The sequence below is a fragment of the Lithobates pipiens genome, unplaced genomic scaffold, assembly GCF_037356315.1.
Source record: "Lithobates pipiens isolate NorthernLeopardFrog02 unplaced genomic scaffold, aLitPip1_a1.2 Scaffold_16, whole genome shotgun sequence".
NCBI lineage: Eukaryota > Metazoa > Chordata > Amphibia > Anura > Ranidae > Lithobates > Lithobates pipiens.
In genome coordinates this window covers 138181599-138196267 of record NW_027507748.1, presented here as the reverse complement: position 1 = coordinate 138196267, position 14669 = coordinate 138181599, and the positions used below count along the sequence as shown (strand labels likewise).

The following is a 14669-nucleotide window of genomic DNA, read 5'->3' as shown; positions in this document are numbered from 1 at the left end:
TATGTAATTACCATAAACTGGCTATAGGAAGCTAGTAGCTAAACAGTATTCTCTTTCACACTGACCTCCCCACTAAGTTTATTTAAAGGGGATCCAGCTGCAGTGTAATACAGTGGTTGTCCGCTTACAAGGTATAAGGGGGCCTATACTGCAGCCTCTTATTTCATCAAAAAGTTGCCTATAATATTCAGTATATGTCAGTCCTGGAAAGGACTGTCAGAGTCTACAGACATACTAGAGGATATAATGGTCAGAGAATGTAGACATGTTACAGATTTGATTGGAGAATGAACTAATGCTGCAGAAGGAATTGAAAAACTAAGGTATATGAGGCTAAAGATCACTGATATTACTCATTTACAAATACAAGGCTTTCACTACTAAATATTGAGTACCTAAGTGCCACATGTGGCCCTTGTGCCGCATGTTGGGCACCAGGAACCTATGGTATATTTTCATATGTGTTACCAAAACTGGCCTATATTAATGGTTTTCATCAAACTACACAGTGCAAACAGCATGCACAGTTTATTTGTTTTGCAATGTCATCCAAGCAAGCAATCTCAGCTACGATAGAGTAGAGTGTACAAGCCCCATAACATTCAATGAGCGGAGATAACGTATGGCACACTCTTTTGTGGGTGCTAAGAATTATGTACAGGCTTCCCCTCTAGTGTTTACAATAATCAATTAATCGGGATTATCTATGTAGAAAGAAATAATTATGAACAGAGAAATGGTAAAAACGAACAATAACGGAGAAATGACAGTGAATAAAAACTTTTTTTTTACAAATTAGGCTTTGCATATGTATTCCTAATTGTTTTGCTGTATATGGAAATACCTTTGATGTATTCTAAAGGCTGAGCTTCATTGACCAGACGATGGTCTTCTGCATTCCAGGTTTCAGTTGACGTATAACATTTTGGCAGTATAATGTTTTGTCTGTCTCTAATCTTGAATGCTTCACAAGCAGCCTACAATACACACAAGGAAGTCAAAGGACAATGTCACACTGATTTAACAATGTTAAAGTGAAAGTCAAGGCAAGCTGGTGGAGCTCCCTACTATATATATTTATACACTATATATGTATATATATATATATATATATATATATATATATATATATATAGATAGATAGATCTCTCTCTCTCTATATATATATCCATCTATCTATCTATCTACCTATCTATCTATATCTATATCTATATATATATCTATATATATATATATATATATATATATATATATATATATATATACATAGATAGATAGATAGATATTTGAAAAATAATTTTATAAACATTGGGCTTGATTTACTAATGTCAAGTGAGCTGTTGCACTTTGCAAGGGAGTTTTCCCCAGCGCTAAGTGAATGTGGTCAAATTTCACTTTGCAAAGAATACCCAATCACATGCAAGGAAAAAAAAATAAAAAATGTTTTTGTTTGCAAATGATTGGATACTGGAAATCAGTCCAGCTTTACCTTAATATCTAATCTGTGGGCTTAGCTGTAAAGGGCAGCTTCCCTTGCAAACTGAACAGCCTATTCAACTTTAGTAAAACAACCCCAATATGTCACATTGATATCATCATCTACCAGCATGCTCCACTGAGTTCCCAACATTTGAATCATGGTCATGGATCCCCCACCTTGCTTTCAGATACCCTCTGCACTGCTCCTAGCTCCCCTTGGCTGCACCACTCCCAGCCCACTAAGCTCACAATTAGGATGATTCATTCAAGTTTCTTCAGAACTGCAAAGAGAAGATGCTGGTTTGAAAAGACTTCTAGCCTAGCTGCAGATATAGATTGTAATTTTGACTGGATTTTCTGACTTTGGTACTCAATATTTCTGGGACAGTATTAGCATGTTTCCCTGTTGCTTTGACATGTTACCTTAAATGTGTGAACAGCCCATGACAAAAAAGATTCTTCTTGTCCGTTAAGCTCATCTCCTTCACCAGTTGGACTAATCTGGGAGGCGCCAAGCTGTATCATCCTCTGGTCCAAAGTATGAGCAAAAGCACAAAACTGTGGATACATGCTGGAGCCAAGTCCAAAAATTGCATACCTGGTGGAAAAAGCAGTATTTAAGACATAATTCTTCTTACAACGTATAGGACAATGTCCCTTTTAGTGAAGCTATCCTTTACTGAGCCCTCAATAGCTGATTCCATGTGGACATATGGCTGCAGCCCCACTCTCGAGATTTTCACTGTGCAACCCTGCCAGGTGCCACACAGCTTTTTCTTTAAGACTGTCTTGTCCAGGTCCTGCGGTACATGATTATTCCTTGAATGTCTCTGTACTACATTTGTAAGGGAATGGCTGGGAGATGATGAGAAGCATGTTTGGCAGGTGCAGAACTTGGATAGTGAAAACTCAGTAGTGAGGCTGCAGGCCATTACATACAAGGAATTTACTGTGTGTGGCTCCTACAAAGGACAGCCTTGCTAAAAGTGATTTAAAATAAAGTAAAATGAATCAATTACATTTCAATTTTTTTTTTAAAAACTGAGCCGTTATTTTCCTTTCATGCTTTATAATTCCCCCATTCTTCAGTTTACCACCTATCTGGGATTTCTTTAGATGGGGTCATTACTTTGGCAGTACTCTTCAACTGGCTAATGTTGGGCATTTTCCAATCAAATCTACAAGTGTTTGCAGATTAGGTTTACCTTCACATGGAACATGTGCCTTGATCAATTGTCTGTATTAAAAGTGTAGGTCCAATGGGTGTCATGTTCCTAGCTTCACTATCTTGCAAAACATGACCTGGAACCAATGCAGCCAAGGAAATCTGAACATTTAGAATTCTTATTTTAAATGCTTGTTTCGAGTCAGTGTACCACTAGAACTAGAATACAAGTATATACTACATAACAGAGTTTTCCACATTGAACAACTATTACTCTAATGCCGCGTACACACAACCAGACTTTCCGGCAGACTAGGTGCGACGGAATCAGCCCGCCAGACAATCCGATCGTGTGTGGGCTAATCCAATCGTTTTTTCATTAAAAAAATCAGACGGACCTAGAAATAGAACATGTTTCAAATCTGTCCGATGGACTAAATTCCTTGCAGGAAAACCGTTCATCTGTATGCTGGTCCGATAGACCAAATACGACGCAAGGGAAGCTATTGGCTACTGGCTATTGAACTCCCTTTTTTAGTCCCGTCTTACGTCATCACATTCAAAATAAACAGACTTCCGAACGGACTCATTCAGTTCGTCTGTGGCCAAGTCTGTTCGTTTGGAAGGTCCGTCGGAACTCCGCCGATAGTCTATCGGGAAGACCATCGGACCTAGTCTGCCGGAAAGTCCAGTCGTGTGTAGTGTGTAAGTGTATTGCTACCCCTGGAGGAGCCGCTTGGTAAGATGGGTCCTCTGTTCTGCAACAACTCTTTAAGCTGCACGTTCCCCATTGACACACATGTGTAATTTAAACATTAGTATGCTACCACTCTATAATAGTACAAGGAAAATAGGCTATTTGAAGGTAGGTTAAGTAGATGTATTATGGAAAGGCAAGTAAGACAATGCATAAAACAATAAACAAGGCAAAGAATACATTAGATTAACTAACAGGAATATTAGCTTCACCTACGACCCTTAACTTACACCACAATAAAGCTAAATTCCATTACGCTAGTATACACCGTATGGGTATGAAGAGTATCAACCATAAAAGTATGAAAGGCACAGAGTAAAGCCTCATTATAACGCTTGGTCTTAGCTGTTATAAAAAAATTAAAATGCCTCCGAGTGCACTCTACACATACAACCCTAAGAGTGGGTGGGTGTACATGTTCCTGAGCAGGGTACCCCTGAAAAGTAGCTGGTGCCTTAAATACACTAAAGCTGGCTAACCTTGGAGCCTGTCTGTAAGGGCTGCTAGTTAAGGGGCAGTCTCTATTGGCATTAATTGTGTGAAGTAAGAGATTAGGCTGGGCTTTTCCATTTACCACTCTTGGTATGCAATGGATCCAGTCCCATACACTTGATGGTCATTTGTCCCAGAAGTCTCAGTCCTCACAATCAGGTCTTCACTGGCTGTAGGCACACATGACAACAGGTTTCCCAGCTCAGGTTCCAGGATACAGCGACTCTTTTTGACTCAGTCTCTCAGTTTTGTTGTAGGCATCCATGGCTCCAAAATCTGCACAACACTGGTCCAGTACTCAGGAATATGGTTCCCATGCAGGTCCTCAGTGGCTCTGGCTCAGAATTCTCACAAGTTCTCTCTTTCTTCCCCAGTAGGAGTGCAGACCTAGATAGGAACAGGACTGCGCTCTCTCATTCCCAGTGCTGAACTGCCTCTCGTTACTACATTTGCCCAGGAAAAACTCTGCTTTCTCCTCCAGTGAAGGGTGTACCTGAGTATTGTAATAATGCAGTCTGTCCACTCCATGGTACTGCTCTCCCCATAGACTACCATTTCTATAATCCTGTGTGACTGCAGGCTCTGATCTCTACACACCAGAGCGAGGGGGGTGAGGAACAGCAGAAGCGGGCAGGGGATCACACACAGCCCACATCACAGCCACTGTGTATATACACGGAGTCAGTGCTCTGATACAGTGCAGCAGAGGGAGGAAGAAGAGCGGGCACATACAAACAATCTATTCCTATGAAAAACACTCCTATAAAATCAATGATCTTTAAAATGTACATAAATAAAACCAAAGAGATATTAAAGTGGACCTTATAGTAAAATACTAGGCCCCTTATTATAGCCAGGCTCCCAACCCCTATAAAAAAGTAAATGCATACAGGTAGTTGAAAAATGTATCCTTAAGGAATAAAAAAAATTATTATCTTGCCCACCTTCCACCAATAGCCCCTATGCAAGGCTATTGGTGGAAGCCATTCCCCAGAAATATCACCAGAAGGTTAGTGATGTCAAGCCCTGCAAAACTTACATACACTCACCGGCCACTTTATTGGTACACTTTGCTAGTACTGGGTTGGACCCCCTTTTGACTCCAGAATTGCATTAATTATTTGTGGCATAGATTCAACAATGTGTTGAAAATATTCCTCAGAGATTTTGGTCCATATTGACATGATAGCATCACGCAGTTGCTGCAGATTTGTCGGCTGCACTTCCATGATGCAAATCTCCCATTCCACCACATCCCAAAGGTGCTCTATTTAACTGACATCTGGTGACTGTGGAGGCCATTGGAGTACAGTGAAGTCATTGTCATGTTCAAGAAACCAGTGGTGAGATGATCCGAGCTTTGTGACATGGTGCATTATCCTACTGGAAGTAGCCATCAGAAGATGGGTACACTGTAGTCATAAAGGGATGTACATGGTCAGCAACAATACTCAGGTAGGTTGTGGCATTTAAATGATGCTCAATTGATACCAAAGGGCCCAAAGTGTGCCAAGAAAATATCCCCCACACCATTACACCAACACCACGAGCCTGAACAATTGATATAAGGCAGGCTGGATCCATGCTTTCATGTTGTTGAGCGCCAAATTTTGACTCTACCATCTGAATGAGGTAACTAAAATCAAGACTCATCAGACCAGGCAATGTTTTTCCAATCTTCTGTTGTCCAATTTTGGTGAGCCTGTGTGAATTGTAGCATCAGTTTTCTGTTTTTAGCTGAAAGGAGTGGCACTGGGTGTGGTCTTTTGCTGCTGTAGCCCATCTGCTTCAAGGTTCTGCCATTGCTGCCATTTGTGTTAACAAGAAATTCAACAGGTGTACCTAATAAAGTGGCCGGCGAGTGTAGATTGTAATAACGATTGTTTAAAGGCCTGAAAACCTTTTTTTTTTTCCAGCCTTAATTAGACGTACAGCATAAATGGAAAAATCATGGCCTGCAGATGCTCTTAAACTAATGAACATGCACTCATTTGGGATATTAAAGTATGTTGTTCACAATTTGATCTGTCAATTGAGGCATTTTTAAGGAGTACATTGTGATTGTGTGAAAAATCAATACGGCTCCTATAGAATCATCTGATAAAGAGGAACCATGCAGAAGTGACAAATGTAAATACATTGTTACATACATCATTTTTACATACCTTACTTTACTATGGAGTTGTTTCAGATTAAACAGCGATTTCTTGAATTTCTAATAATAAAAAGTAAAAGGTCAGAGTATATCCTGTATCTAGCTTTACTGTCTTATCTATCTATCTATCTATCTATCTATCTATCTATCTATCTATCTATCTATCTATCTATCTATCTATCTATCTATCTATCTATCTATCTATCTATCAAACCCTATCTTCTCTCTGGCCAAGGCACATTCCCTTGACTGGTCCACTTTTTAACCTTTTCATGATCATTCATGTCTAGGTGCCCAGGCCAAATTGAGCACCAACAGCATTGGGTTGGTTAACTTAGTTAACTTTGCAATAACATTATGCCTAATCTGCACACCTAAATAATTTGTATATGTTTGTTTTAGGAACACATAAGGCTATTGTTATTCCATAAACTTTTAGTTCTGCTTGTTTTTGGAGGGGTAGGGGGGAGCGGGTACCTGGCTTTGACCGATACCCACTCCTACTTCCATTTCAGATCTGTGCTGGAAGTTCGCCTCCATCCCCCCCCTTCCCCCCCAGTCTTCTGGGACACATCACAGTTCCCAGAAGAATACGAGACCACTCAAAAAGTGCAGAGTGGCTCGCGCATGTGCAGCAGGAAACGCAATGCATGGTTTCATGTTTCCTTACTAGAGATTCCGAAGCCTGCACCTGTAGCCAATTGAAGAATCAGCTTGTGTGAGGACATTGCTGGATCCCTGGACAGGTGAATGCCCTTACATTAAAAGTCAGGAGCTACAGTGTTTGTTGGGGGAGCCTGTAACTGCTCTTTAAGCTGGCAATTGCACAAAGACATAAAAAGAAATAAAAGGTTAAAAAAAATGTTTTATTTATTGTTCGTTTTATTAATGCAACTGATTTTGACAGTTACATTATTTAAAATGTATGTGAACCCTAGCAGTGATGAACTTTTCCCATTTTTTCCTTGCTAAAAGCAGAACTTTACACATAACAACTTGAGCATCTGTGGGGCATCCTCAAACAGGAGGTGGAGGAGCACAATGCCTCTAACATCCACCATCTCCATGATATCATTATGGAGGAGTGGAAGAGGACTCCAGTGGCAACCTGTGATGCTCTGGTGAACTCCATGCCCAAGAGGGTTAAGGTAGTGCTGGAAAATAACGGTGGCCAAACAAAATATTGACACTTTGAGCCCAATTTGGACATTTTCAGTTAGCGGTTTTGTTGCCAGTGGTTTAGACATTGAGTTGAGTTATTTAGACATTGTGTTGAGTTATTTTGCGGGGACAGCAAATTAACACTTTTATTTTTATTTTTGCCTATATATATATATATATATATATATATATATATATATATACGCTTTAATAGAGCAGATGAGCACTACTGCCTACATTTTTGTCAAGCCTCCAGCCTGCATGTAATCACTATGTCAGAGCTGACTTAGTGGTTCTCTGATTGGTTCCTGATCATCGGTGGGTACCCCAGCTGTCAGTAACAGCCTAGATCGGGAGAGGGGGCTGCACAAAGAGTCAGGGAAGGACATTTACTAATGTATCCTTGACATGGGTTACCATGCTGGGAAACACTGGGAAACAGTTTGTGGGTGGGAAGAGGTTAAAGGTAAAAGCGACATTTTTATCATGAACTTATTTATGCTTGTAAAGTTACTGATTGGTCCACTTTAACTACCTTATATGCTGCTTAGCCTTTATCAAGCCAGTAAACACTTGTGGTCAAATAAGAGCTCCAGAATACAGACATCAAAAAACATTTAAAGATATTTCAGAACATTTTACTCAGAATTTGGTAAAGAGAATTCCAAGCCAAGGGACTTTTAGGAGCTAAACTCAACAAAACAGTTGAATCACTTTGGTCTATTTGTCCAAATTCTAGGCTGTAGACCTGGATCAGTATTCTGTAGTTTGCAATCTTTTATGGGCATTTTTTTTTTATAAATGTTTAAGTAATTGTACAGGAAACGTATTTTACCTCACAGCAAAAATGAAATGTTTGCTTTTATATTCTTAAGTGTGTTAGAAAAACAGCAATATATGAGTGCTACACCTATTTCCTGTGCTCTTTTACATAAATGTTTGTATTGTTATGTCATTGTTCTTTAAGTGCTGATTTTCATTATTTGACTTCCATCCAAAAATTTATATGAAGCTTACCTCCCCATTACCAGGGCAGTCACCATTTCCAAATGTACTTGTAACTACTAAAAGGAGAGTTTCTTTGTCCAGATCGCTGATATTGTAATCATGCATACAGATAACCTAAAAGAACACAATAAAACAAACATTTAGTCATTTCAAATGAATGCCTATCACTGAGAGTTGGCACTAACAGTAACATGGTATGGTGGGAGACTTAGAAGACTTAGACGTGTTCTATACAGATTATGAATGGTTTAGTTGGTATTTTGCTTGAGATATTAATCTGTGAATATTGGACAAGAACTAAACATAAAATAGCCATTACCACAGCTAAAACAGATATGATGTACTCCAGATTATTTTCATTGACATAAAAACAGGGGTGATATCAATAAGGCCTGCTTTATTGAAAGCCTTTAGGTCATCATGCCATTTATTATACTGAAACATTTTGAACATTCATACTGTTTATATAGTGGATATTTCTTCAGGTAAGCTCCATACTGCCTAGCCCCAGCTAAAAATTTTTTTTTTTTAGTTTTGTATAAGGCAGGCAGAAGGTAACATTTCTGTCAGATATATTTTTGCTATTTGTGGCTTCCTCTCCCCCTGACTCCCATACAAGTGTAGAGCTATGTTCTTGTCATGGTTATGCAGTGATCTTCCTCTGGTTGCTTACCTCCCCTCATGTTTTCTGACTAAGAGGCCAGCCACTTCCACCTGGTGGTTTTTATAACCTCTCCTCTAAGCATGGCTCCACCCCAGGCCCTATCAGGGAACCCTATATTAACCTGTGCACTGCAAGCCAACAGGGCTGATCAACCATTGTGTATTCATTGTGTGTTTGGCTTCCTGTTTCCTGCTTGCCGTGTGCTCTTCGTTTGTCTCTGTTACCGACCTTGGCGTATTCTCAACGATTCCTGTCTGCTTGTGACCTTGGCCTTTTGGCATGTCCCTGACCATCCCTGTCTGCCTGTGACCCTGAACCTTTGGCGTGTACTCTGTTGTTCCTGTCTGCTAGTTGCCCTGACCTCTACCGTATCCCCTTACTATACTTTTCGTTTCAGCCTGCTGCTTCCTTCTCCTGTAGTCTACTGTGAGCGTGAGCTGTGAGACCCTAGGGGCCGCGACCTGGAGCCAGACTGCAGCGAAGCCCATCCTCACCACTGGAGGCTCTGGCGAACACCCGCTGGCTCTTAGACTCCGCGCCCTGGGGAATCTATGAGCCAGCTCCCATTGGGATCTGTGTTAGTGATCCTGTAGTCCTGAATCTCCCTGGGTACAATCCGCAGCAGTCAGTCCTAAGGTTCACTACCTAGCGGTGCACTTCTGACTCCTACGGAGTGCATCTGTCACCTGGTCTCAGGTGACCTGACAGTTCCCTTACCCCTGCTTACTTAATACCCCTGCAGAAAATTGAGCTCAGGGATTTCATGTATTGCATCATTTGCCAGTTAAACTGTTGAGATAGCTCCACAATGCCATGAAGTGTATACAGAGAGTTCTGTATGTCTTGTTCACTAACAAACACCTTGTGAGTTTGCCCTTAGTTGTTGTTACCAGGTTCTGACCAAAGAGCCCTGATCTGGAAGGTTCCTTGAGAAGCCGTCCTGTCCAGGGAGAGGAGCTGTTGAGAATGTTGTGTACCTAGACTATGACCACAGGACTGGAGCTCAAATTTAGAGGGTGTCACCCTCTTTATGCAGGCTGTGTGCCTGAAGGCCATGTGGGCCTGAGGTATTGTTGCTAAAGTCAGACTATCGGAACATAGAAACACTTGAACCTGTTGTTTTTTGACTTTTGTGCTCCAGTAGAAACTGTGTGATGCTCCTGCATACTGAGAACCACCCAGTGGTTGCTCGCAGCGGAGCTGTAGGAACCCCATGAAGGCATCAGGTTTTCAGCCTCCTCCTATCCTATTCTAGCTCAAGTTTGCAATAAAGCACGGAAACTATGTTTTCAAGTCTAAACCTGCAATTCTTCACAAGAAAAAGTAAGTGACCTAGAGACGAGGAAATCCTAAGGAGGAGTCCTGCTTGTAAACTCAAGGCGGAGGCACTAAACACTCAGGACAATAGTTATTACTACAACTTAGCAGAGGGTCAGGATCCCTGTTACCTATATTTGACACAAGTCATACCTTCAGCCATGTGAATCAAAGGATTACCACACAGACTAGTCAAAAGCAAAGGATAGGAATATATAACTAGTACAGGGTGGTTTCACAAATTTCACACTTCCCATCCCATTCGTAGACAAACAACATGTACATATTCCATTGGTGAATGGATAAAGGTGACCTATTAAAATATTACAGAACAAGTCCAGTTTAATGTGACTATCACTAGCTACAATAAGTACTTCTAATAACGACTTCTTGTTAGAGGATAGCTACATTAATTCTCCATGGCCCACTGTATGTAGGAATGTAGCCACTCCATCTTGATAGCTCCCAAGATGGACTAGGAGCTATGGACTATGGTATTTTAAGTGTGCATAGAGAAGTGCACAGGGCAACAACCAAAGTGCACTGCTCATTGCAAACAAACGGAAGTGAAAGGGAAAAGGAATAGTTAAGAAACAAAAAAAAGAGTACAGGGCCATTAAGTAGTGGATATATGGATTATTTTTGAAGAATAAGAATATGGTTTAGTGTCCCCTTAAAGAGGAAGTAAACTCTCCCACTCTGATGCTTCTTTTCATTTAGTCCATTATAATAATTATCAAACTATAGCCACTGTAATCCAGCCCAAATCGCATATTACTTACTGTTTAAAGAAACTTTAAAAAACATGTTTCCAGGGGTAAGGCAGCGCCATCTTAAGTATTGTTTTCTGAGTCCACAGTGGAGTGTATTTCTGCGCTTACATTGAGCACTTCCTGTACTGTTAACCAAGCCTCCTTCTCAATCCAAAGTTTCTGTGGTAACCCTGCTTCCCTGTTCATAGCTGACTTGTTTTATTTCATAGTATTTACTTGTTCTGATTATCTAGTGTTTGCCTGTGTGAGTCTTATCAGCTTCAGCTGATAAGACTGCAGTAATGCTGTCCCATGCCCTGCTTTACACTGCATGTGATGTCACATGGTCACATGGGGTGTAAGAGGAAGCCCTGAATGATTCTGCAGTCTCCTGGGATTTCAGTAGTGTGCCGTAGGAAGTCCTGATAATAGATAGACAAAGTACACAGAGTGTGCTGTAAATCAGGTGAGATCTAGGCATGCTCAGTGACATCATTCTAAAGAACAAAAAAGATTACAACAATACTATTCGAGTAAGGAGATATCTACAAGCAGTGTTCATTACGCTTTTTTATGCTGATTTACATGGGACAAAGTTGTGGGGGAGAGTTTACAACCACTTTAAAGCAGTGTTCCAGGAAAAAATACAACTAGATCTTGAACAATAGACCAACCCAAACATCCCCCTCTCCCCCCCCCCCCGCTTGTTTTTGGATATATATATATATATATATATATATATATATATATATATATATATATATATTGTTTTTGTTTTTTTTGTTTTGTGCCCTTTCTCGTGTTTTGAAGGTGTACTTCCATCCTATCATTTCCACGTGTGCATCAGATTGATGACGCAGCAATCCTCGGAGCCATCTGGCGTCCCCTGCTGCTAGCATTGCATTATTTCAAAACCGGAAATGATGTAAAGCTAGGTGGAGATCCGCGCCATTTTTAAATAGATAATGTGTTGTGGCAGTCTTATGTTTGTTTTGTTGCCAGGTGGACATGCAGGTATTGGCAGTGACTAGAACCCGATATGCAGTGGGGCGTGCTTCCTACACACTGCACATGTGCGAGATCGCGCCCAATCCTGGAAGAGAGACCCAGCAGGCTTCATATACCCACAATCAGGGCTTTCATTGCAGTGACTCAGTAACCCCACAATTCTTACATCAGAGTCCACCAAAGTAAAGTACACTTCTATTGTACATGACCACACTGTACTGACTGTACTTACCTTGGTTTTGAAGGCAAAGTTAAATAACGTGTGCAGTTTTCTTGCCAGCGTCTCTGATTTTCCAGTCTCTGTGGCATACAAGATTGTGGCCTTTATCCTGGCAGCCATAGATTTCCTCGCAAGTAATGAAGCAAAGAACACAGCCCTAAAACATAAGTTAAACATGTCAAACACTAGCAGCACACCTCAGATCAATCTACTTCTGTATATGGATTAATCGTTTATTTCCTAAGAGTTCTGCAGCATGTACAGTACATATATCCACAATACACGGCTGACAACCGAAATGGATACGGAGATTTATCGCAATTCATTAGCAAACTTGTTCCATTATTGCAAAGCTGAAAACTCCCTAAACATGTCTATTGACTTGTCACAGAGGATGAATGTGACTGCGACCACTTAATGCCACAACAAGTGGAAAAGCTCCATTCCTATTCGCATATCTTTGCTGAAAATCTCAGTCTCTTACTTGGCAATAACACTGAGTTTGAATTCTTTCTTCTTAGGTTTTCTGCTCTCATCGTGCCACACATGAGTTTTCCAGGCATCAATCTGGAATAAAATGATGGAATATCACATTAATAATTCAGTGTATACTGTATATTTAGGTAGATTAAGGAAACATTTCAAGCTTCTGCTACCAGCACAATATTTTTTCTGCTTAATTACTATCAGTCAGTCATAAACATTTAAAATAAAGCAAAATAAAATAAAATAAACCATACTGCTGACAAAAAAGAGGAAATATATAGCTGGGTTGCTTGCAGCTATATATATTCTTCCAGTATTTATTTATGACGGACCTGCAAATTTGGAAGCATTTTCTGGCAACTGTAAAATTTCAACAAATACAGGAAACAATTGCAAAGAAAAAGCATACTGTGAAGTAAGAACTACTGCAGAGGGAGCACTGGAGTTTTGGAGTACCGTACCATTGTTTTACGAAAATGCATATGACAATTTATATATACAGCGGAACCTTGGTTTTCGAATAACGCAGTTAACAAGTGTTTTGAAAGACGAGCAACTTTTTTTTTTTTTATTCTGACTCAGTTTTTGAGTGTTGTCTTGCAAAATGAGCAGAATTCAAGCTAATAGGCAGTGAAGTACCGCATTTGGCCAGAGGTGTGGGGGCGCCGGGGACAGAAATACTGGGAAAGGACTCGGAAACACTCAGAAATACTCCATTCCCAAGTGTTTCTGAGCCTTTCTGAGGCTTTCCGAGCTGTCCCTGAGTATTTCCGAGACTCTCCAGCCCCCCCCCCCCCCCCCCCCACCTCTGTCCAAATGCAATATTGCATGTAATATAAGTCAATGCGGAACAAATTATGTTAAATTCCATTGATTTCTATGAGGAAATTCGCTTTCCATTGATTTCTATGAGGAAATTTGCTTTGATATGCGAGTGCTTTGGATTACAAGCATTCTTCTGGAACGGATTATGCTCATAATCCAAGGTTCCACTGTAGACAACTCCTATATACTGTTTTTTTTTTTGTTTGTTTTGTTTTTTAATGTATGGCTGTTTAACAGCCATTCACATTAGTTTGCATCTAAAACAAAAATGTAATCTATTCTTAGTGTGTATTTCTGATAGAAAAACATTATACATTTGGTAAAAACTGGTCAAACATATCCCCCTACTACAAAAGTCATTAGAGGTTGTAAAGTCACATAACACAATTACTTGTATCATCTCTGTTTGCAAGATATAAACTGCTGTGTGTGCTTCTTTTGAATTATAATCCTAAATACCTTTTTGCACAGCTCCTCTGTGCAATCACATGATCTCCCTCTGCTCTCCTTCTCCGATCTAAGAACAGCAGTGGGAGGGGCTGAGATTCCCCAATGATGTCACCAGCCAGCATAGGAAGGTCCGTCATGTGACTGCACAGAGGAGCTGTGCAAAAAGGTATTTAGGATTATCATTTTATAAAACTAACATATTGTACTGAATATTTTGCTAAAACAGAGAGGATACAAGTAATTGTGTTATGTATTACATGGAAATAAAGGCAGGAGGAGAGAGGAGGGGCAGGGAGGAGATTGGCTCTCACACATAAACTGGAGCTGACATGCAAGGAGGGATGGGAGAGAGGGGAGAGGAAGAGACACTCAGAATACAGCGGGATGATACAGGCACATCACCCGACCATGGTATCCTGGATCAGCAGCTGTGGTTACCGTGGTCAGCACACACAGGAACAGACAGGATCAACAAGGTATTTTGGATCAAAGAAATGGGCAAATTACACTGCAAACGCACTTTGCTACTGATCATGCTTTAAAGGGACAGGCGCATATTTTTTTTTTAGGGTTATGACCACTATAAGGTATATCTAAACCCAAGAGCAAAATTGTACAACATTGCAACTTTTCAGGCTAAGAACATTTTGCAGTGCACTTGTAAATTTCTGTGCCCTAAACTGAAATCTCAAACAATGTTATCAGCATTCCTAGCCATTTTCTGTGAGAA

At 40.4% G+C, this 14669-nt stretch overlaps 1 protein-coding gene across 1 annotated transcript in view; it reads right to left on the bottom strand.

Moving 5' to 3' along the window:
* NOS2 (nitric oxide synthase 2) overlaps positions 1-14669 on the bottom strand; it is a 106927-nt gene that overhangs the window by 28439 nt on the left and 63819 nt on the right. Inside the window, exons 13-18 of the mRNA XM_077480514.1 lie at positions 12663-12745; positions 12191-12335; positions 8227-8331; positions 6059-6108; positions 1903-2077; positions 845-977 (exon numbers count right to left, since the gene is read on the bottom strand). Coding sequence (XP_077336640.1) covers positions 845-977; positions 1903-2077; positions 6059-6108; positions 8227-8331; positions 12191-12335; positions 12663-12745 — 691 coding nt within the window. The remainder of the gene's footprint in view (positions 1-844; positions 978-1902; positions 2078-6058; positions 6109-8226; positions 8332-12190; positions 12336-12662; positions 12746-14669) is intronic.